General features: G+C 41.2%; 1 protein-coding gene across 1 annotated transcript; it reads left to right on the forward strand.

Moving 5' to 3' along the window:
* Positions 1-452: 452 nt before the first annotated feature.
* Positions 453-24545, forward strand: SUSD5 (sushi domain containing 5). Its single transcript, XM_077302552.1, is given in 6 exon segments — positions 453-495; positions 498-647; positions 7605-7782; positions 13401-13519; positions 15200-15388; positions 22171-24545. Coding segments are annotated over 6 exon segments (1728 nt in total). The 3' UTR covers positions 23220-24545.
* Positions 24546-24649: the final 104 nt, after the last annotated feature.

Genomic DNA, 24649 nt, shown 5'->3' on the forward strand with positions numbered 1-24649 from the left:
GCAGCAGAGGTTATGCCTCCCTTCCCCTTAATACTAATGTGCCTCTATGCACGTACATGCCAAGTACTGCTAATCATACATGTGTACTCTGCTTAACTGTTCTTTTTGGATTGGACCTGATATGTCCCATTCAAATCAATGAGATCTTCCAAGTAAACATAATTTCTCCAGCTGGTTCCCTTGCCTGCTTTTTTCCTGTCCCCTTTCCCTTCTATGTGCTTAATTTTTTTCCTTCTACCCTCTATTAAGCATTTACCAATAGAGCAGTGTAACTTTTCACACTGGTTCTCCACATGCACAACTGGGCAGGATAAAAGCTCTTTCCAAGCCTAGCAGGCTGGACAGTTTTCCTTCCCCTCCCCTTCTTCCTTAGGTTAGCCCTGGGAAGATTGCCTCTCCATCTCTTTCCATCACTCCCTTCTTTTACTTGAGCCTCCATCCCCACTCAGTGAATGTCCAAGGCACGGAATCTGACTGCTCGAATTCTTGAACATCCCCTCCTCCCCTCCTTCAAGCTCAAAGGAAGCTCTTTCTAGACAACCTTAATTTTATATCCATGGATCCAGACTGTAAGAAGTCGCCTTTCACCTTGATCCAGTGTATGGGATTTGTTTTTCTTCTCCATATCGTCTCTGTCGAAGCTGACGGTGAGTTCTGCCTCATTTTTAGTTGTCACTGCTTTCTGTAGAATCTACAGAACTATATATTTCATGCAGTACAGTAGGGGGAAAAAGTTTAAAGAACTATATGTTTGGTTATAGGTTCAGAAATGTTGGAGTCAATGTTTCGTGCAGACTGAGAATCTCAACTGAAGGGGGTGGGGAGAGTCTAAAATTATGTTAGTGAAAAGAAGTGGGTTTTCTTGACGCTTTGTGGGCAAATCCAGAATCTACAGCCTTATAAAATAAAACCACAATACAACGAGTACTCTCATGTTCTGAAATAGTTCACAAACTACAATTCAGCCTCCTAGATTTCTACTGACTTTGAAAGCAGTGCAATATTTTTGCAAAGAAAAAAATGTCATTGGGTTATACTGTTCCTTGGAACTACTGAACAATTCACCTACCATTCAAAGAATACTGACATGCAATTGTGTAAGCCCTTTTATGAATTACATGATCTAAGCAACCCCTCTCAAAATTTTCATAAAGGCCTGCTGGTGACTCCAGTCTGGATTTTTCCCTGTTAGAGAAGGGTCTCTTCCAAAACAAGAATCAATAGTCTCCTTTGCCTTATGCACAGGCACACATGTTGATGAATCAAATGTCAGTGTACAGTCTCTGCAGTGATTGATTTGAATGAAATTCTGAACAGAAGAGACAAAAAACAGTTTAATGGATGCGTGATAGACACGGAAATGGCATTTTCCCTTTAGAATATGTCACATACACACCCTTTTAAACATCTAAAAATGTTATTATTCAAGCTGCCTAACAAGCTGCTGATTGAGTGGTTTTTGGTGAGGGGGGGAAACAAGGGCTTCATAGGGACAATTCATAGTTAAATGGAGAAAATATTTAATTTACTTTAGTTTGGAAATGTATTTAATTCCACAGTTGCATCTGCTGTTGCCATCCAATGCAAAAAAAAGAGAGATTTATTCATTATTGATTTTAATTTTATTTTGCTTCCCAGTGAAATTCAAAATAAATATATAAGATGGTGCTATATCTGGTAAGCACATTCTCTACATCACAATTTACTGCTGGGTCCAGACTTTTTAACACATAAACATTGGCATCTTTTCCTATAATAACCTTGTGTCCTGGATTGTCAACTATATAAAAGGCTGTTCAGCAGAGACTGTGATGGTCTTATTGGTTTCAATATATTTTGTTTTAGGCATGATAAGATCCAAAGTTCTTAAACCCCTTTAGGATGTGAAATGCTTCCTAATGAAGAGTTCTGTGAAATTCAAAAGTTTGCATATTTCATTGCTGATCTGTTAGTCCAGGAAAACACAGAAGACATCTTTGTACTAGAGGTATAACTAAAGACAAAAGAACAGCCAGATATCAAAATCTGCATCTTTTTGCAGCTTTATAGAACTACATTCTGTTACCATTACAAGAAGAAAATTTAAGTCCCATTCTAGCCCCTCAATTCATGCTTTGGGCAAAACCACAATTCCAGACAAGTTTTATCAATTAACTTTTTATTTTTTTAGAAGAGCTGTCCAAGGAACTGAATGAGATGTATGGAAAAGCTCCCATTAAAATACAGCATAAAAGTAAATTAATGACTTTTTTGCTCTGTTAAAGGTATTTGTCAGCTCCTGGGTGTTTTATTTCTCTTCTTGGACGAGTGCTTTTGAACTTTCTCTTGGATGTGAGAGTGTAAATTGGAATATGTTATTACTATACCTTTATTAGGGAGTAATTCCTATTGCACTCAGTGGAATATATATCCAAGTAAATATTCTTAGGGTTGTATTACATGGCTATCCTTGTATTACATGACTATACATAGAACAAAAGCCACCAAAAGTTTGGAATACATTTTATTTATTTAACTTTCCTGCCATGATTGGCTCTTAAAGCCTTAGTGATATATCTTCTTCAACATGCACCTTTAACTTAGCATACAACATTACAATGTCTAAGCAAAAAAGTTGTTCCAGATGCTGTTTGACCGTTTATGCACTAGAGGTTTCATGCTGGGCTTCAGGCTGCAGTTTTAGTCGTGGCAGGTTGCCCCCACCTCTTTCTGCACCCACAAGGGGGAGCATTTGGCCTGGTGCACCTCATCCGCCCATGATTTGTGCTCCTGCACGGGAGCTGGGGCAGTGAAATTCCCAGTGCGTAAACGGTCTTTGATACAAAACTTTTAGTCTGATCATCTCTTGTCATGAAGCCACAAGATATGTTATTCTGTTGCAGCTAAAAGTCCATGATGATATATATGAGGGCTAGTGGATCTCCCCCTAAACTGAATTCACTATATCTAATAGCAATCTAGTTGTCCCTTCTGTGGATTATAAAAGCTGCACCACAGGGTCACCCACAGACAAGGTAGGGCTCTTTACATACTTGGGGAGGGGGCAGTCTTCAGGGATGCAGAAGAATATCACTTCGTAAATTAACAAAAGGTGGTCAGTTGAAATATGATCTGAAGAGAAGCAGATATATTCTAGGGACAACAGGATGCTGAGAACAGCTGATTTGAATTAAAAGGGGCAAAATACATTGTTCAGGGAGAACAAGTTCCAGGGACCTTAGAGAGGCTTGTATAGGGAGACTTTAATAGCAGTTCTTCAGATGATTTCACCCTTTTGCAATTCCTCACAAAGTCCCAGTTTGGTATAGCTAATTATAAATTGGCAAGCCCCCTTTTGGATCACAGAAGCTGAAACAGACCAGGTAAGCACTCTTTGTGCCTGGAAGACCACCTATCTCAAATTTGTAGAAAAGCATGACTTTTTAAATTAACCAGCAAAAAGAAAAAAATCCTTTAAAATCCTCCACATACCGATGTGGAGTGAATATGCTCTAGTAGAGATTATGCCCAGAGCAGTTACATTAGAAAAAATTGAGAAATTAGCTTGTGCCAGCCTCTGGGAGGATATACTTGGGGATAGAGTTTCCAGATTTTTTCTTCTTTCCCTGCAATTCCCAGCATGTACAATGCTGAGATTTATGTTTTAGTGTGGCTCAGGATTTTTATAAGCAGAATGTGAGTTTTGTTAGTGATGTCTGGACAAGAGGTCAGACTAATGAGTTCTCTAAAGGCTAGTTTCCAGCATTAAAGTTTTTTTTAATGTGTTATTTGTTTCTAGAGATTATTGCAGAGTTACTGGGAGGGAATTAAATGCAAAATCATATAGTGAGTCTATACACTATTATCTTAAGAAGATTTAGAGTGAAATGCCAGATCCCAATGGTATTTATTATCTTGTCTCTGAGCAAGAGGAGGGGTGCAGTGCATGCTCCCATTGTTAAAAAATGGTGCTCAGTCTTGATAGTGGTCCACCTAGTCCAACATCCTGTCTCTGTTAGGGCAGCACAGTCTCACACAATGGTCAACCAGTTCTCCTGGAGGACCAACAACAGTGCATAGAAATCAAGGCCTTCTCCTGATGTTGCTTCCTGGCTCAGGGATTCAGAGGATTAGTGCCTCTGAACATGAAGGTTCTCTTAGTTAATCTATCTAATCTCCTTTTAAAGCTTGGTATGCCTGTGGCCATCAATACCTCCTCTGGCAGTGAATTCCACATTTTAATCACTATCTGAATCCCTCTTTCCCCAATTTAATATGTGCCTTTCAGTGGGAGGTGGCAACAAAGGACATGGGAGAAATGGAAGATGCCCCTTTAGTCCACAGACTCCAGTGGCAGCGAGTCCTGCAGGGTTGGAGTGGGTGAGAGGCTTGCAGGAGAGGTAAAGAAAGCTGACACCTCCCCCCCCCCACACACACCCCAAGTGCTCTAGGTCATACTTGCGTGCCTCTACCTTCTCTGAGGATAACATTAGATGTCTGCCTTAAAAAAAAATTCTAAAGGGGGGGGACACTTAGGGCCTTTCCACACAAGGACCAATGTTGCCAATTGGTTCCACAAAGCGGAAACACTATTTTAAATAGTGGAATCTCGGCATTGTGTGCCGAATCTCCACATACCTCCATGACCATCTCCGTCCGGTGCTCTGGAAGCTGGACACCTGTAATTAGGATGCCATCTGCGATGAAGATGCTACCTGTGATGAAGAGGCCATCTTGAGCAGGCTAGGCAAGGCAGAAGATGGCTGGCCATGGGAGAAGTTTGCCGTTTTTTAAGCTTTCCCACCTCTCTCTGGCAGAGGGGATTCCCGGCTCCTGATTGGCTTGGGAGAACAGCTGACCACCTTGATTTGATTTGCTGGCTCACCAGCACTGCTCAATGATTGCCCACAACGTTCTCTTTGTCCACCACCATTACGATAGATGGCATACACCCGCATAATCATTGCTCCACACAATAATGTTTAAAATGGATATAAAGGCATTTCACATGAAGGGACAATCTAACCCTACCAAGCATAGCCCCTGCATTGTTACTAGGATCCATAAGTATACTTCATTAATTGACTGCAACCTCTCCTTTCTCTGCAGAGCAAGCGGCCTCCACAATGATGTTTGATTGATGTACATCCGCATAATCATTGTTCCACACAGTTATGTTCTAAATAATGTTCTGTGGAAAACATGATTTTAAATTTGCCCTTCACACATTGACCCTGCATAGTCATAAGATGCCAGTCCAACAGCGGGGAAGCGCATTTGGGGATGGGTGGCTTTCATGAGGGAAAGCAATTTAAGATTTGTCTTTTCAAGGCTGCGGCCAGGCCGTGTTTGTGAATCGAAAAAGGGAAAGTGTCATGTTTGGTTTATTTAAAATTGGGGAGAGAACGTTGGAGGAGCACAATTTGGGACATATTCTTCTCCATCCTTAGGCCTCGCCAATGCAAGTGAACAGGTATTGGTTGCTCCCGCCTATTCACCATTTTTTAAAAGAAAGAAATAAGGGAGGTGGGAGTGAGGGCAGGACATCTCATTGTGGGACGACTCCTGACTTCGCCTCCTGACTTTTCCTTTGCTGGCAGCTCACGGCCAGCAGATGAGCTTTCCTCAGGGGAATCCACTTTTGGGGATTCCCCAACTCTCACTACAAATTGGAGGATGTAGTGAGAGTAGCACTGGGAGGAGGTGGGAGGTTGACGTTTTCTGAGTGTGCTTTTGTACTGATGTTCCCTTTGTTTTATTTCCGAGCTGGAGGTAATTAAAAATCAAACAATGTCCCTCATATTCTCCTACCCTTTTGCCACCCTTCAGCAGTCCTACCCACACTGAGGTGGTTCTGCCCACTCTGCACCTTCCACCATCCTCCCCCCTTCATCAGTGTACAAGCTGAATTTTTCCTTATCGCTTTAAATTTTTAATATTTTTTTACAAGCATCATGAGTCTAATGATATGAGACTATCACTACTCTTAGATTAAAATTAAAATGTGTACAATGTAGACCCTGGGGACTGGATACAACTGTAGACATCACTATGACATACTCAACCTTGTACAGACAGAGTTTTCCACTTGTGTCCTATGTGTGTAGGATCAAGTGACATACTGTCCCAATGTATATCTTGTAGTACCATTGTGGTCTCATTGTGACAAGAATGTAAGTTTTAAAGTTGAATTTTATTATTATTTCCCATTGGCGCCAGAAATGTACTGAGAGGAGGAAGTAATGTTTGATGATTTCCTGTCCCACTGCATACCACCACATAAAATCCAGAACTGTCTTAGGGGTACTTTTTTTGGGGGGGGGGATTTATTAGTAGCATCCTCTTGTCCTGTATTGGGAATTGTGGAATTCAATGCTTCCTTGTGAGCGCTTGTATTTGTAAGCACTTAATATTTTTTTATCAAGAACACTGTAACATCTGGAAGTGGAGGGCTGGAGCATTTCAAGACTTTGGTAAACTAAAGGAAAAGAGGATGGGGGAAAGTTCTATTCTATGAGCACCAATTCTTCATTTAGAAGAGAGAATAAATATTTTAAAATCCAGAAACTTGTAATACATGATCAAAGAAAAACAGTAGTTTTATTTCTGGAATTGACCTGTTTGAAATTCACTGCATCATTAGTATTAGAACTCACAAAAAGTGTATCCTTGTGTCAAAGAGTTGAGCATTACACTGTATAAATAGTGCTGGTTTATAAAAACAAAACAAAACATTGGAATGGCTGCTCTGTACTTTTGCACATTAGAAAAAAGCATTAGTGTAAAAACATAACACTTTTTAAAAAATTGCCAGAAAGATATATTTAAAAATCATATAATGTAAATGTTTGGGTCCAGTGAGTATTTTCTGCATGAAACAGAATAATTGAGATGGCCTTGAGACAGTGGCATGTATGCAGCCACATAGTTCAAAAGATTAACGGGGCTTAAGTATTTGGAAGTGTGGGTAGTAAAATCCACCAATTCCCCTTCTCACTGCAGATCACAGTTTTGTCCCCAGAACTGTCCTTGGGTGTCCACTGAACCACAAAGAACCAACTTTCAAGGGGAGGGCTCAGAGGATTGCTATTTGAGGAGGATGCAGGAAAGTCCAATTTCACAAAGTCCATGTATAACTGCAATAATTTAAGTTTCAAGAAAGATTTCACTTGTTTGCTTTGTAACCATATTATGTGTCCAGGAGGCACAGACACATAGGTAGGAATTTGGAATTAGACAAAAGGTTCTTCTACTGTCTGAGTTACTCTGAACTGCAAAATGAAAGTTTACTTTTCATAATACCTTGTTGGGTGTATACCTGTAGATATGGATGTGGATTTTTTAAAATTGCACACATAGAGATCATAGCACAATAAAATTTAGTCTTGAAGATGCCAGAGACTCCAACAGACCTATCGCCAAGCCTACATATGATTATTTTATAAATACATACAGTAAATCTCATTAAATTAAGTGGAAATTACTTTTTAGAAAGTGAGCATAATCTAACACACTCAGTATTCTAAGATATCATCTAAACCTATCAGAAGACAGTATTACTTCTCCAAATCGATGATGTATACAATTGTTGCACTTTTTCTAACAGTTTGTCCCTTGCCTTGCAGGTAAATTGTTTGCCCTTGGACCCAAGATTGGTTCTCAAAGTCTGGATTTAGCCATGGCTCAGCAATCATGTGTTGCTGTAGGAGCTCATTTAGCCAGTGCAGAAGAACTGAAGAGAGCCATCTGGTATTGTTCCTTTGCTGTGTGCACCAGAGGCTGGCTGGCTGATGGTACCATTGGGTAAGTAGGAAAAATATTAAAAGCATCTGGCCACTGTGTAATATTATAACATAAGCCTTATGGTTATAAAGATGTCATTTTGCATCTGAAACACAATAGTCACTGTTGGACCAAGTTCAGTTAAGGGTCTCACCCACAATGGAATGGTCCTGCCATTTTGATTATCATTTGTTTAAGAGCCTAGCTTAATCATAAGCATCGTGCATTGTTTTCCAGAACATCCTGTCGTGGTGCAAAGACTTCTAGGGTGCTCTCTTTGTTTGCAAACTCTGTTCCAGTGTGACCAGTCATACTACCCCCAAACAGACAGTCCTTCTTTGGCCAAAGGCCCTCCAAAGCTGGAGCCAGTGCATGAACTGAAGTTGTAAGAGATTATTTTACAATATACTTCATTAGAGCAAAATCAGCCTTTTGGTTTTGATTTTCATCTAGATGCAAGGGCATACCTGTCAAGCCACACATTATTTTAAACTTTCATTTTTCACAAAGCTTATGCTTTAAGAACAACACTTTAGGTTTGGGGTTTGGGGTACAGCTGATACTTGCAATTAATTCTAATTGTACAGGTTCTCAAAAACATGTGGTAATATATGGAATCTACTTTAGTTGTAGCTGTGTGTCGGGGGGGGGGAGGCTAAATTCTTTTTAAAAAGACCATGCAGCAAACCGAGCTCTTGTTTGTAAAAAGTTTAAGACTGCAAAAAAAAAAAAATGGAACAAAACAGAAATCACAGGAAGAAGTGGGACCTTTGCTGTGACGATTACTTCCAAGTAGATTTATAAGATATTGTCCAAGAGAATTTATTTCTTATGGGATGTATATAATATGAGCTGTGTGGAATCCCTGTTCCAATTTCACTTGTAGTTGATTTAGGAAAAAGAACAATTGAATACTGCAAAAAAGTTGTGTGAAAATAGCCAGATCAATTAGAAAATACCAAGCTCTTAGCAGGACCCACCTTGCGTCAGACAAACAGGAACAGAATCCTCATCTGAGGATGACCAGGCCAAACTAAAGACCATACTGGAGAATGATCAAGAAACCTAGGAAATATCAACACCACTGCATCTCCTGCAGACCTTCTGGATTCTGAGGCATCTGTCTGACCTGCTTCGAAGGCTTAGCTCACTAGCATGCTAGATTCCATGGTAGGCACAACCCTAGAGAGCCAGTTTGGTGTAGTGGTTAGGAGCGTGGACTTCTAATCTGGCATGCCGGGTTCGATTCTGTGCTCCCTCACATGCAACCAGCTGGGTGACCTTGGGCTCGTCATGGCACTGATAAAACTGTTCTGACCGAGCAGTGATATCAGGGCTCTCTCAGCCTCACCCACTCCACAGGGTGTCTGTTGTGGGGAGAGGAATGGGAAGGCAACTGTAAGCCGCTTTGAGCCTCCTTCGGGTAGGGAAAAGCGGCATATAAGAACCAACTCTTCGTCTTCTTCTTCTTCTTCTATCTCGTAGCCCAAGATTTGGACCACCAGTCCTCCAGGTTCTGCCCCCACCCTGTGGGGGCAACAGAGATGACAATCCCAGAAGGAGGCAGTTCCTCAAAGCACCAGGCTACCAGCTTCTGTTCCAGTTATTTAGATCATTACTTAAATGCATATAACACTTTGCAGTATCGGGTATCAATGAAGCCCTGGCCAGATTAAGTTCAGGAAAAGTTGGAGATTCTCCCTATTTAAGCTCTGGTCTAATCAAAGGGCCTTGTTAATTCAACCAGTTAAGGTGGACATGACACTTCTGTGCTAATTGTGATCCTGGATTTAACTGTACCCTGACCTCAGAATTGAGCTCAGGCTGATGAAACCCTGTTTCCAGTTTCCATGTCCGAAGACTGCTTCTAGCCCAAGACTGAACAGCTGCACAAACCCAGACTTCTCTTACACAATTCTAGTAACTTGGCTGAATGTTCAAGAAGCCAAGTAAGCCCTATTTGCTTTATGAATATAGATGTTAGATGTTAAAGTGGAAGGGAGAGGAAGGTGCTCAAAGTCTAATCATACTTCAAAAGAAAATACAGTGATTCTGAAGGGGAGGAAATCATTCCAACAGTACCCTGAGAATTTTCACTTGACTGATATGTTTCCCTTCCACTGAAGGACAACACACTTGGCTACCACACCTCAGTCCAACACGCAAAGTAATTTTGTTCCATGTACTCATTTCCAAAGAGTTCTTTCAGACACATTTTTGCAGTATGTTTAAAATGTCACCCACCTGGTAAAATCCTATGGTGCTTAAAATACACATAATCCATAATCAATAAGTAGGACAATACACCAGTAAGAAGGGATGTTGCCATCTGTATAACTCTCATAAAAGGTTTTTAAAAATATTCCATTAAAATACACTCAGTATAATATACTTATGAATCAAGAGAGTATCCCACTGTCTGGAAGACATTAGTGAAAGTAAAACTGCCCAGATGAAAGGCAGAGTCTCAGCTTCAAAGGCAATTAGCCTTCAAACGGTGGTTCATCTTTGTGGCTTCTGTACAGTCCCACATGGGTTCTGCGAAATCGCAGGCCTGCCACGGAAAAGAACTTGCAAGCTATATATATATATATATATATATGGCCAGCAGCCCCCCCCCCCCCAGGTGAACTCAGTGCCAGTCCCAGTGGTGCCAAATTGAAGGAGGAGTCTGCCCTGTCTAGGACCTCACCTAGCCCATCGGTGAAGGAGACAGAAGTTGGGCATTGGCCTGTTTATCATTTGCATTTAGGGGTGATTTGTCTCTTCGATGCCAGCAGGCACCATCTTCTTGATGTCGAGATCTGCTACTGCTGGCTGACTCTCTCTCTCTCGATGCCAGAAACCCAAGGGCTGCCCGGCACTGAGAGTCCTTGATCACTGGCAACAGTAAGCATGCAGGTTCGGGATCTTCTTTTATCCTGATCAGATCTACCAACCAATCCCACCTGGCGTCTCCTAGGAATGTGCATTCAAAGGCTACTGTGCAGCCCTCAAAATAGAGGGTAAGGGAATGCTAGGAATCGAAATTCCACTTAATCCCCAGGGAATCCACAGCCCTGGCATTAGGGGTCCATTGTATATTTTCTGGAAACTTACCCTATTGTTCCCATGTTTGGGAAACAGTGATAAAAAGAATAATCTTACTTTTGTATTTCTATATATGTGTATGTATATAATAGTCCTGAAGAGTGTAGGTGAAACACCTATCCCAGCGGTTCTCAACTGCTTTTAGCTGGCGATCCTGGTGGCGGCGGCAGCGGGGTTGGTGTGCGTGCAAATGGGCAGCGTGGACATGCGAGCAGGTGTGTGCACAGGTGCACAGCACTGAGGCAGCATAGAGGTGGCCATTGCCAGGGCTCCTCCACTGCCAGCCACTGCCGCTGCCTTCTGCTGCCACATGTGGCCACTGCCGCCCACTGCTGATTGTGGCTGCTGCCACCCGCCACCAATTGCGGCCGCTACCTCCTTCTGCTGCTTGTGGTGGCTGCCACCCGTCACTGCCACTGCTGGCCGCTGCTTGCGGCTGGTGGCAGCTGCTGTTTGTGGCAACTGCCACCGCTGGCCACAAACCTTGGGAACCCACAGAAGGTGCCAGGCAACCCCAAATGGGGTCCCGAACCACTGACCTATCCTGTATGTTGGGTGACATACTGAGTACAGATTGAGCAGTTCAGAAGGTCATGAACAAGAGTCTCCCTCATTTGTCAAGAGGCTTATGGTCTGCCATAATCAAGGGCACTGGCTTCATGCATCCATTCCTGTGTTTCTACATAATGTTTTTCATTATGTATATAATATGTTGCTTTTGGGCCTAGTGTATGCAATTTGGTTATTCGCAACTGTAGTGGCTCACATCAGGCTATATAGCTGTGGTGTGTATCCCTATTTCAGTGACTGGATGGTCAGGCAGGTTCCCTGTTGTATTTTGAATCCAGTCTTCAGTGTGCCATGGGCATACTGTCCAGGTTGTGGGTCTGCATCATATGTGATCATTCCCTATTGAAATGTGGCATTTATGGATTTATTGATCCACAATTCCACAATGATTTTCCATTGGAAGGACTACTGAGGCTAACCCCTGGAAAACAGATTCCCACCCCTGCGAGGTTCCTAGACATGGTATTTGAAAATTCCAACTGGACAGTGTACACTGCATTTCTGAAGCATTCTGTAGATCCCGCATTCAGCTAGGTTGGGGCCCTGTGGACAATGCTGTATAGAATCAATTACACATGTTTTCTTCCATTGTCCATTTTATTCCTCGATCCGAGCTAAATTTCTTAACTCATTGTTGTGTAAAAGAGAACTGCATTCGGATGAACGTAAGATTCAGTTTCTTTTGACATCCCAGATGTGGCCTGATATAATTGAACCACATGCATTTTTTATATCTTGCCATGAGAAATCGTGAATGTATTATGTCTTAACTCTAAGCATGATCTTTGCCTTTGTTTTCTCTAGCAGTGGATCTGTTTGCGCTTTCCCTCCTTATATTGTACTTTTATATGCTATTAAAGGCTTGTTGTTATAAGGGAATGTCTCTAAATTATACATTCTAGTACTGCATTGGCTGTAACAGTCAAGACACATTACCATTTCCTAAATTGTAACATATGATACTCTGATCCCAAAATCATCAGAATCCAAGCATATAGGGCAGAATTAGCCATAACTCTAAGACTTATTACACCATATTTGTTGACACAATTTGTACTTCTACTTTTATTGGCTACATTCCTCCTCTTTTTTACAAGAAAAAAAAAACTTTTCAATTTTCCTAGCTTGATTAATTATTTCCTGAATTGTTTCCGTGGCTTGGGCATCCAAGTGGTCTTTGGGATTTCTATCAATTCACAACTAAGAAAAACAAAAGAAGGGAAGGCATGCAGGCAGACTGATGTTGGGTGTGACATTAAGGTATTTCAACAGCAATAATAAACCAAGCTGAAATGTCCAAGTTGACTAAACCAGAATTAATATCATTTTTTTCCTCTCAAAAGTGATTAAAAATGCAGTCTTATGTGGTAAAAATGGCACCAATTCTGTTCATGAATAATATAGGTTTTATTTTCTTCTGGATTATAGCCAAGTATAAAATAATTTCAAGTATATATCATTGGAATATTTGTAGGAGCTGTTTCACACAAGCAGCTTGTTTCTCGGATCACAATGGTCAGGATAATATACAACCAAAAGGGTGGGAGGAACCTCATTTTTCCTTTTAAAAGACGAGGCAAGGCACTTAATGGAGTGAGAATAAACGTGCTGCATGAGCAAGCCTATGCTTTCTGTGCTTCATTCTGGCAACTGCCTCAATCTGTACCCATGAAATTGACCAAGGAAGCTCTTATGGTCCAACACACACCAGGAGCCCCAGTCTGTGGGTGCTCAACAGGGGTGAGGGCGCGTGAGGTCAGCTGCTGTCTCCTGACTCCTGCAGTCAATGGCAGTGGCAACAGCGGCTCCAGCCTCAGCCAGCCACTGGCAACTATGAAAAGCAGGGCAGGTACAAAATGCAAAAGGGCTTGTTGGGGGAGGGCTCATTTGTTTTCATTGGGATTAATCTAAGAGTAGCGTGTTTTTGACATCCTTTGGGTACATGGACAACTTCTGAGCATCTCTTTTGTCTTTTTTAGGACAACTGTGTGCAACAGGACGGGCAGCAAGCCACAGAGTGTGAAAGTGATTGATGTTCAAATTGAAATGGATCCTTCTCCGAGTGGCAGATATGATGCTCTTTGTGTTAAGGACAAAGGTCAGCATTGATGTGATACTGAAATAGTCACTGTGGCATGTGGGATTAAAGATTTTGTTGTGATTTTTTTCTTTCAAAAATTCCTTTAACAACAGGGGATAAAAATTTACTACCTCGTTAGAATTATTTGGGCTGCATCCTCACTCAAAATGCAAAATGTGAAAATATTTGAGTTCCTCTATCTCTATGTGTGCTGCAGTCCCAATCTAAGTCAGGAACATTGTGTCTGCCTTTCTTTTCATCTCCCAGTCTTTAATTTAGCTGACAGTGAATTTCCAAATACCTGGTGATGTCATCTAAACTAATGAATGAAGCTATTCCAACCACTCATACATTTATGTGTGATACCACCATTCTGATGTCAGTGGTTTACCAGCTGCATTTTAACTGTTCAGGTTAAAATGGCATTTCATGTTCTTCATGTTTTTATCTCCTTTAGCATCTCCTCCTCCTTCAACTCTGCATAAATCTTTCTCTCATCACTTGGGGGAAAATTAAATTGTGCACATCTGTCAGAACTCTTAACGATAGGATTACTTACCACAAAAACCCTCTGAAGGTTTTCTTGGGTGACTTTTACAGAGCCTAGCAGACAGATGTTTCAGGGAAGTCCACAATGTCCACAAGTCACACATACACATATATGGTAGAAATATGAGTGCCATTTTAGAGTACCACATAATTTCATTGAATCCCAGAGCAGTTCTCTCTTTCAACTGCTGATGCAAGTGATCAATTTGTGTGAATTGTGCAATTTCTGATGTGCAGTGTTTTGTGAGTTTTCTCCATGTTACACTGTGCATAACTTAGTTTTTGGAATTTTGCTCTGAGTTCCAAAATCTCTCTGGTTTCTCAGATTATCATGTGTAGCAGCAGGTTTCATGGACACCTATTGAACAGCTGGTCAGCACTGTCAATCCTTGAGCCAAGCTAAGAACCAGCCTGGTGTAGTTGTTAAAAGCTGAGTTTGATTCCCCGCTCCTCCACATGCAACCAGCTTAGGCTGGTCACAGCCCTGTTAGAGTTGTTCTCACAGAGTTTCTGGATTAAATTTAAACTTCCTATTATTGCCTTTAAAACCTTTCATGGACTGGAACCTGTGTATGTTAAAGCATCACCTCTCCTTGCTTCAATACCTGGTGGTGTTCTCAACCATTTTTGTTTCTCATTCCATATGTTAGAAGTTTGCTCAGTCGGTGCCTGCTCAGAGCCTTTTTGGGTTACTGTGTCAGTTCTTTGGAAACAGGGCTCCAGAAATGATCAGAAAAGTACCATGAAAGCTGGCAAATTTCTCTAATTTGCAAGAACTTACTGGACTTACTGTTTTAATTATGGACTTCTGTTTCTTCCGGTTTTTACTGTGGATTCTGCTGCAGATTCTTTGTATAACATCATTTGTTCTTGTGACACATTTTTGGCAATAGGTTAACTTTATCACTTATGCCCGTTGGCTTTCTTATTTGTTCTAAAAGCTTTTGGGGGAGCATTTTTGGGGAAAGGCCAGCTGAAATTTTTAGTAAATAAAAAATATATAATAAATCACTTTCAGAAGTTCATTTCTATTATCACATGACTCCATATTACAACCCTACAGAGCCAGCGTGGTGTGGTGGTTAAGAACACTTCTTTTGAACTAGAACTCTATAACACTAGATTACTTATTTCCTGACTTTCCCACAGGCCGGCCATGTGGGGATCCTCCATCATTCCCTCACACAGTTCTCCATGGTCACACTGGGTTTGAAATGGGAGACGAACTGCACTATGCCTGTGCCCAAGGATATGTCATGAGCAACAAAGACACTGCTTTCACGTTGCTTTGTCACACCTGTGGAGAATGGTTTGGTCAAGTCCAGGCCTGTGTCAAAGGTAAGACTGTTGACTAAGCATATATCTTCGTGCCTTGGATTGTCCTTTTGTCGATCCAGAATGGCTCTTTGAATATTTGCTGTATATAAAAAGCTTTTCTTTCTTGTATATGATTAATAACTCTAATTGTCTAGTTCTTAGTCTAAAAACCCTCACAGCCCTCAATATAACCATATGGCCTATAATCATGCTATTGATGTACAAACCGAGGCGTCAAGGCTGGGGGGAACCCAAACTCCCCCCCCCAAAAAAAAGGTACCTGAACAATCTGTATCCATATTAACAAGTGTCTGAACACCACTCTGCCACAAAGGTTACTGAGTGACTTAGCCTGTCTCTCAGCCTAAACTAATAGGATTTTTGTGAAGATAAAATGGGAAGGAGTGGTCTATGTGTAATGCCCTCAGATTCTTGGAAGAAGGGAGGGATTAAAATAGAATAATAAATATTATTAAAAGTTTCATTGGAAAGTGAACAGAAACAGAACAAAAACATGGCTCCAGCTACTTACTGAGAATAAAACTTGAATTAAGACAATTGATAAGGCATAAACAATTACCTTATGTAGACCATTTATCCCAGTGCTGCTTACTGTTTGGTGTTTCAGATGTGGATCTCTCATTGCCTGACTGCATTCCTTCTAATGGGACAACCAGAGATTGAACAAGGGACCTTAAAGCATATGCTCTACCAGAGAGTTTGAGTGTCCCCCTGTTTGTCAGTGGCCAGTGTGTGTTGTACTGAGCACAAATAAATAATACCTAGGAAGACCTTTAAACATTTGAGGGTTGCACTGACTTTGGGACTCTTAAGGACTGGAGAGCAACAGGAAGGACAAAAGCTGCATTTTAAGGCATCAATTTTGTGAAGACAGTCTAATACAGTTCTATGTAACTGTAAAACTTCTTGTTGAAATTTAGGCCATATTTAAACTGATATTGCAGAAACAACAGAATGCTATTAATATAAGGAACATCAGGGCTTGGGTCAACATACCATGAGGCCTTCTGGTGGGGCCCCTTGCTGCCAGCCACCCCACTCAGGGAGATGAAAGGCAGGGTCATGGGTGTTGCCACAGAATGTCACTTCCAGAGGGAAACCTGAAAATGATTTTATACCTTTCTAGGAATTACCAGAAACTCTGAGATAAAACCATAGCATTTCTGCCAGTTCTTCAAGTATCAGAACTGAAACTGTTGTGCCAATGGTATTTTTAAATTCATCTTTCTCCTGCCAGCTGATGGACCTGGCAAGGGTAACCTGTCCACATCATTCCCCTTTGGACATGATTTTCTCCTATTGCCTTGGGATTTCTGCCAACACCTGCAGTCCTAACCTAAGCACATGTTCTGTCCAATACCATTACAGGAAGGGAGGGTGTGGTGCATGCGGCTGGAGGATCAGGCCGTAGGAAAATTCACAAGCAGGAGAAGAACATAGGTTGGTAGTAAAGGAGGGGTACATGACCATGGTGGCAGACAATACTGCACACGCAGGCTACTGCCAAGCAAGGGATTAATTTCCAAAACTAAGTAGGTCCGGAAATTCCATTACTAAACAATATTATATTTATTATGTATATAAAATAGAAATATTCATAGTACAAGCACTATATTTTCCAACAAAATTCTATTTCCTATTATATGTGTACTAAAAAACAAGCACCTGTCAGCAAAGAAATTGCTTCTTGCTGCAATTAATTCATTTATTCATTTTCATTTAATTTATATATAGCAGAGCTACAGTCTTGGCTGGCTACTGGAATGAACTTGACCAGTCTCTTGAAAATTAGTGTTTTGTATGTGTTTTAGAGAATCCATACACCTGTGGGCAACTGTGAATGGTTTCAAAATCTTAGAGATCTGGTCACACATGGTTCACACATGTTTACTGCTCATAGTTTACTAAACAGTTTTTTTTTTTAAAGCAGGGTTCAAATAGACAATGAGACTTCCACAATTTTATGCTCTGAACAAGCAAACTGTTGCAGTTAGGCTAGAAATCGTGCCTGGTTAGTTGTCTTTATGATAGGAACTCCTTTTTCTTGTTTATTATCTAGAGGAGGCTTTCTCAACCCTGGGGTTTCTTGACAACCTTGGAAAGGTTTCCCAAATGTGTGGGGAGTTAATTAATTTTTAATATATGTTTTAATTTGTTAAACATTTATTGGGTGATATGACCATATATGGTCATGTCGGTACTCTCCCTTCCCTCCAAAAATGGCCAATGATGGGCCTGAAGGGGGTTGGGAAGGGAGGGGCCATAGAAGGGCATGCACCCAGCTATACTTCCCAACCATATTATACACAATAGCACCACTCTGGAGATTTCTCCAAGCCTGAAGAATATTTCAGGAGGTTCCCAACAGTAAAAAAAGTTGAAAAAAAACTGATCTAGAGGGAATTGAAGTTAATAAGAATTATGCTATGTTTTCCTTAAGACATTGTTAACCTTTCTTTGCCCTTGAGTAATTCATAATTCTGGCAGAACAATACTTGAAATGCAGTACATTTGATATAAAGGATAACCAGATGAAAACCAATCTAGGACTACAAGAAAACTGGGTTGTTCCATGGACTTAGAACCATCTGGTTTCTCTGCAGTGGTTCTCTGGCAGACATGTCAGCTAATTCTTGACTGTTTTAAATACAAAGAATCTCTTCCCTGTCACTCCCCACCCTCAGGTTTCTTGTCCTCCAAGTGGGGCCCAGAGAGGGTTGCCAACTCTGGATTGGGAAATTCCTGGAGTCTCCATGGGGTTATGATTCCTTAGAGTCTATACTCCAAAGCAACTGTTCCTTCCAAAAACCTTGATCTCTTGATTCTGGAGATCATTTGTGATTTAAGGAGATCTCCAAATCGCACATGGAGACTGGCAAACTTAGGTCTAGAACTCCCAGAATTACAATTGATCTAAGTTCCCTGGGAGAAAATGACAGTTTTGGAGGGAAGACTGTCAGAATTACAATCAGCAAGTTATTTGGTGAAGTCAGCTTTGAAGGGCTACTTTTAAGTTGTTAGGCTGCTAAGCTGTACCTACGTACTCACTAGTGACACCTCATGGTCACTCTGGGATTGCAGTGGGCTCCTGCCCACTTTCTCTTTCTTTGGGAAGAGAAGCTCCATGTGTGCTTTTACTGAAACAAGCAAGCAGTCACTATTAGGCTCATCTCTATCTGGTGATGTGTGAGCATGTAATTTGTCTGCAGCCTAGCCATAGAGGCTTGCAATATGCTGCTTTTGTAACTACTCTTTATTCTTTTGTACTCTTGCTTCAGTAAGGAGACTGAAGTAGATGAATATTATATATATTTGTAAATAATCTCTCCCAGTAAAGATTTATCTCTTTTAAACCTCAAAGCACTGTAAGTCCAGATCTGTTCTTTATCCACAAAGGTTACTAATAACATCATACAACTGCTTTGTTATTCTTCAGCTCTGTTTCTCAGGAGGAACTGAGGACCAAGCCAAGTCCCAGGGCCTTTTCGCACGGGGATCTTTGTTGCAAATTGTTTGCGGAATGAAAAATCGCCATTTAAAATAGTGGAATTCGTCGTTATGCATACCTGCCTTTGTAGTGGAATCAGTTGCGTTTTTTAAAGTTTCCCACAGGCTTCCGGTCTCGGCAGAAATCGCTAGAAAGGAAGCGCTATTGCCAAGCTCGTCCCGCCCCTGGCCGTCAAGCAGCCAATGAGCAGCCGTTAGCATGCTCCCAAACAGCCCCTTTCCCTTTAAGAAAGGTTTTTAAAAAAAAAACAGACCCATAGCAACGAATCTAGGTAGATTCGTTGCAACGGGGAGACCCATCCAGCTGCCTAATGTGAGCTGTCGTTTGATTGTATGATCGTTGGCACGCTGCCTCGAGTGATAAAAAAAAAAATCCCCCCCCCTCTCACGGGCCCGATTTTCGGCTGAATTTATGTGTAAAAAATAAAGGGACTTTATTTCAGCAAACGGGCTTTTATGTGGTTTGTGCTTAGTGACTAAAGGTGAAGGACTGAAGCCAGGGAAGCCTCTAAACAGAAAGAGGCTCGCTGGTGCGTTTATCCCCGCTCGCTCGGAGAAAAAAAAATGGCGATCGCTTCGCCGGAAGTTTGGAGGACAGGCTCAGGAGGAGGGACTTTGAAGAACCAGCAACAATGGTAACGCACAGGTCTTTAGCGCTACTGTTGCAGATTGGTTGCAGGAGTGTATCGCTATCCGGAGGGTGAATCCACTTTTCTGGATTCCCCTGAAAGCGCTACAACGAAGCGCTTTTTGCGGGTCGGTTTCAGGATTGTTGCAGATTGTCTACGACGTCGTGGGTTATGGCAAATTAGTAGCGTTTCCAATTAGCAACCATTGTGCTATTTTGAAGCCGTGCGAAATGGCCCTCAAAGTTCCAAAGAGATCTACTGATCCCCTCCTTTCCTAAACTCTATCCCCACCAGGTTTCCCCCCCCCCCCAAAAAAAAAAAAAACTTGAGGAGCTCCAACCCCATCTTAGAATGAAAATAAATGTGTTTAATCATTTGGAATAAAGAAAGTTAGACTGCTGATGCTATTGAGTTATATCCTAGTTATATATGGTTGAAATAATCCCACCCTAAAGATTTTTTTAAAAAGTTATCTCAAAGTGATTTTGAGAAAGACAAGCAGGTAAAGTTACTCAAAAAATCTGGGCTATAACATCCTCCTCAGCTCTTTAAGGAGGGCTGAGTAAGCCACTCCTGTCTTAGAGGGTGGCCTAATAGCCCTTTTGATTGCATTTGTGTGATTATGAAAGCAATTTTAGTCATATTTCCTGTTCTTTACTCTATATGTCTGTGGCTTCAAAATAGTAAGCCAGATCCTCAAATCAGTGTAGTTTTTGGCCTCAGTGGAGCCAAATCAACATATGCCAGCTAAGAACTGCCCTTATAAAGCCACATCCTGATACCAACAGTTATTTCTAAGAAAAGTAAAAATAACTTTACCAAAGTGGTACAGTGAATAGACTTTCAGACATAATAATAATTTTCATAAGAGTTCCTTTGCATTTGTCTCAGTGCCTATTACTGTGTACAGTGCTGTTCAATAGCTAAAGTCTGGGAATAAGAGAGTATTTTAGAATTTCCTTGTCAACATTGCAGTGTTTTTCCTGAGAAGTATCAGACCTCTAAGAAGTTATTTCTGGCAGAACTTTCTGTCTTCTTTAGGGGGGAAAAATGAGGGTAGGCATGACACAACCAAGACAGGTAAAACAGAACAAGCCTTACAGAATTCAAAATGGATTAAAACCTGTTTAGCTGCATTTTTTATTTGAAATATAAGAAGTATGGAGAGCTTCTTAGAGTATTTCAGGGTAACATGCTGAAAAGTCTATTGAAACAGTCCTGTTTGGAGTTATTCCAATCTACAGCCAGTGCTGCAAAAGTCATTATAAGTTCTGTTCTCCGGTGATTGCTGCAACTGGAATAACTATCAATTTTTTATTCTTCGGAGTCGCTAACAGCAGTGTACATCCTCCATTTTATCCTCATATTAGCCCCGTGAGGTATTTTAGGCTGAAAGGGAAAGGATTAATGAAGATTACATGTCTGAATGAAGATTTGAGTCCAAGGGCCACTGAGTCTGTTCACTACATTTGCTTTATGACACGTTATTGAGGTATATAAAGAGAATTATGCAAAATTCCTTTTTATGTGTAATTTTGTCTATAGCACTGTGGAGTGAAGAATCTAATATTACATAGTATATAAGTGCAAGACTTTAGTGCATTTATTATACCTTGCTGCTGTTTTAGAAGTTGCTTCTTGGCAATTTTACTACTGCTACCAAACTGTCTTGCCAGAGAGACAGATTGCTTTTGATTTCAGTCAGTTTGCTATAAAGATCTGAAAGAATAAGAGTTGGTTTTTATACCCTGCTTTTCACTATCCAAAGGAGTCTCAAAGTGGCTTACAATCACCTTCCCTTCCTCTCTCCACAACAGACACCCTGTGAGGTAGATGAGGCTGAGAGAGCTCTGAAAGAGACTGCTCTGTGAGAACAGCTTCTAACAGGGCTGTGACAAGCCCAAGGTCACCCAGCTGGCTGCATGTGGAGGAATGGGGAATCAAACCCGGCTCGCCATATTAGAAACCACCACTTTTAACCACTACACCAAGCTGGCTCTTTAATTAAAAGACTATTTCTTTTAATTCAAGAGATAGCAGATGCTGTTTGCTAACTGATGGGAAATGTTTAAAGGGACCAAAGTACAAGCAGTTCAGTCACCATTATGATATTCTCTTTCTTTCTAGGTGGCAGAGGAACAAGCTTCCCAGCCATGATCTTTTTCCACTGAAAAAGCATTCAGTCCACTTCTTTCCTGTCACAGTTATCAGAAAAGAAATAATTTGTGGAGGCAGTGATCTGCACTGTTGGAAATTAAAACATATACGTGTTATATAATTGTTTTATTAATGCAAGTGTAGCTTGCCTTTCCTCTAAAGATTTCAGGGAAATACACACAGTTCTTCTGTCTCCATTTTACTGACGTCAACCCTGCAAGGAAGATTAGGGTGATAGAGAATTATGGGCTGAAGATCATCCAGTAGGTTTCATGGCAAAAAGAGATTTGAATCCATTCCAAGGTCTCCTCAGGCCATTATAATACCCAACACACCACAACGGTTGAATTACACCTGAGGCTTCTGAACACTAAAATAGGAGATATTTTACTGTTCTTTTATATTCCTTACCTGTCTTCTGTTTAACTTTTATAGCACAATGCCTAGAATTATTTTTGTAAAATTATTTTATTTTGTTTTTTTTTTCAGATGAAATGGAAGGGCATATTGATTATGAGGATAGTTTTCCTGATGACCTTTCTATGCCTCTTGAGGTACAAGAAGAAAATAAAGCCAAAGAGACAGAGAAAACCATCATTGATGGTACCAAGATACAGCTTTCTGGTGGTGGTAACCACATTGGAGTGAAAACAATATATGATGAGCAGGGCTCCAAAATGATATATAACAATGAAGATTTCCACGTTGGACTTGTATTTGTGAATAATGGTACAGGAGCAACAAAAAGTCCAGATTCTAATACTGATGAGTCCTGGCTAGATGGTTACCCTGTTACTCCTGTGGAAGAAGAGGAGGAGGGAGATAAAATTGATGCATCCAAGGGAATGAAAGGTGACATTACCAGTGATCAACCAAACCACATGGGCATTGGAAAAGCAGGCAGCGGTAGCCTGGAAAAGGATTTCATGCCAATCGGGGCTGTTCCTTCACTGACACATCATGCAGATGGGTTCAGATGGATACCAGAAGACCTAACACCAACAAGCGCTCCCGAGAATGTAAGTATTCGCAATGACTCTGAGGAGATAATCAGGTATGTCTCTACCACCCCCATGGGAATTATCACTAAGGAATTTACATCACCTGGCACAGTCACTACCTTGAACTTGGCCACACAGGAGGTTTTGACAGAGCTCAGTCTCATTGACCACATCCCATTGCCAGAAGAAGAAGAAGAAATTACAACCCTGCCTATGCAAGGACTCACAACTGTGTCTTCTCACAATGGCTTTACTGAGCCATTGACCAATGATTCAGTTGAGCGAGAAATTCTCAGCTATGGACTAGGAGGAAAACATTTGACCACTTTTGAACCATGTGTGGGGACAGAGTGCTCCAGCTCAGACAAAGGTGCTGTGATAGCCATTGGGGTGACTGCTCTGTGCTTGCTACTACTGGCTGCCATTTTTGTAGTGTGGTGCTTTAGGAAGAGACAACAGAAGACCTCTGTTTATAAACTAAATGGGAAGGATCATCCTGGGCAGCATCTACAACATATTGAAATGCATAGAATCTAACCTAACAGTCTACATTACTGGGAAGAAGAGAAAAAACTGAATGACAAATGGCCACTGATGTCCACCATTCCAAAAAACAAGAAGTGGAAACCTGTAAGTGGTTCAGCAGGGCCTGCAACTATTTGAAAAAAATAGCATAATATATTGATATTGATTTTAATTTACGTATCAAACTAATTTCTTGAAGATTTTGAGACAGATTATAAAAATATGCATATTTTATCTCTTTGTAGCACACAACAGATCAGCCATCATGGATGGAGATTTCTTAAAATGTAAATGAAATACCCATCATAATGGCAAGCAGTAAACACATTGTTTGACTTCTACATATTTGCCACCTCTCTTCTCTGCTTCTGTTCCTCCCCAAACTCAAACCCACTGGACCCTGTAGGAGCCAATGTAGTCAACGGGGAGCCAGTCTCTCCTCCATCTACCCCATGGCTCTCTGCATCCTCAGGGTGAACTCAAAGGACGTGCTGCTCACATCCCAAAAGCTCACCCCAGCAACCAACAACAGCAGATTAAACAGTCAACAACAGCCCCCCCAAGAAACCAATGACAGAACCCCCAAAACAGATTAAATAGGCAGAACCCCCCCCCCCAAATAATTCAAAAGGAAAAAAAGAAGAAAAAAAACGGGAAAGAAACAGAGTCCCACCAAGCCCCCAAAGCACCACCACCCTTCCCATAGAAACCCAAAGAGTAATTGAGTTTAAAAATACAAAATTAGTATAATTAAAAGTGAGAAGAAAAGAGAGAAAGGAAGAAGGAAAAAAGGTTCAAAAGGAGAGTTCCTCAGGCAAACCGGTTGAAGTCTTCTCCAGTGATGAAGATAGATCCTCTAAGGTCCAGTTCAGCAGCAGCCAGCCAACACACTCTCTGGGAGTCAGAGAAGAATCTCTACTCTCCCAGAGCAGCAGCAGGTCAGCAAGGCAGGGAAACAGCAATGGAGAGTAAGGTAAGATCACGTACCTTTATACCTCTCTGGCCATGAATCAAAGATTTTAACAAACACAAAGCCTTTTATGATTGGCCAAGAGCTGCTTTTTACTCCAAAACCTCCCCCCTCCAGCCTTCTCTCCCTTCACTTACCTTGCCTTACATTGCAGTAAGCCTAGCATGCTGCAAGACCAATTGCAATGCATTTGCAACTGCATTGCGATGATTGGCTACACTCCTCTAGGGAGCCAGGACAAAGGTGGGAAGCAGAGAGTGGAAAAGCTACGAGGCAGTTCCTGTTCTCTGTTGTTCCTTTAAAGTTTAAACAGCTGTCTGAATCAGCTGAATCTTGCAATTTGGCCATTTCAGGCAGCTGTTATTTGGCCATACAAATTTATGACATTTGGCCATTTCAAGCCAATTTAGGCCAATTTGTGCCCAAATCACACCTGATTCAGATACTTTTCGGCCAAAATGGTCCAAAGTGT

This window comes from Paroedura picta, chromosome 11, assembly GCF_049243985.1.
Source record: "Paroedura picta isolate Pp20150507F chromosome 11, Ppicta_v3.0, whole genome shotgun sequence".
Classification (NCBI taxonomy): domain Eukaryota; kingdom Metazoa; phylum Chordata; class Lepidosauria; order Squamata; family Gekkonidae; genus Paroedura; species Paroedura picta.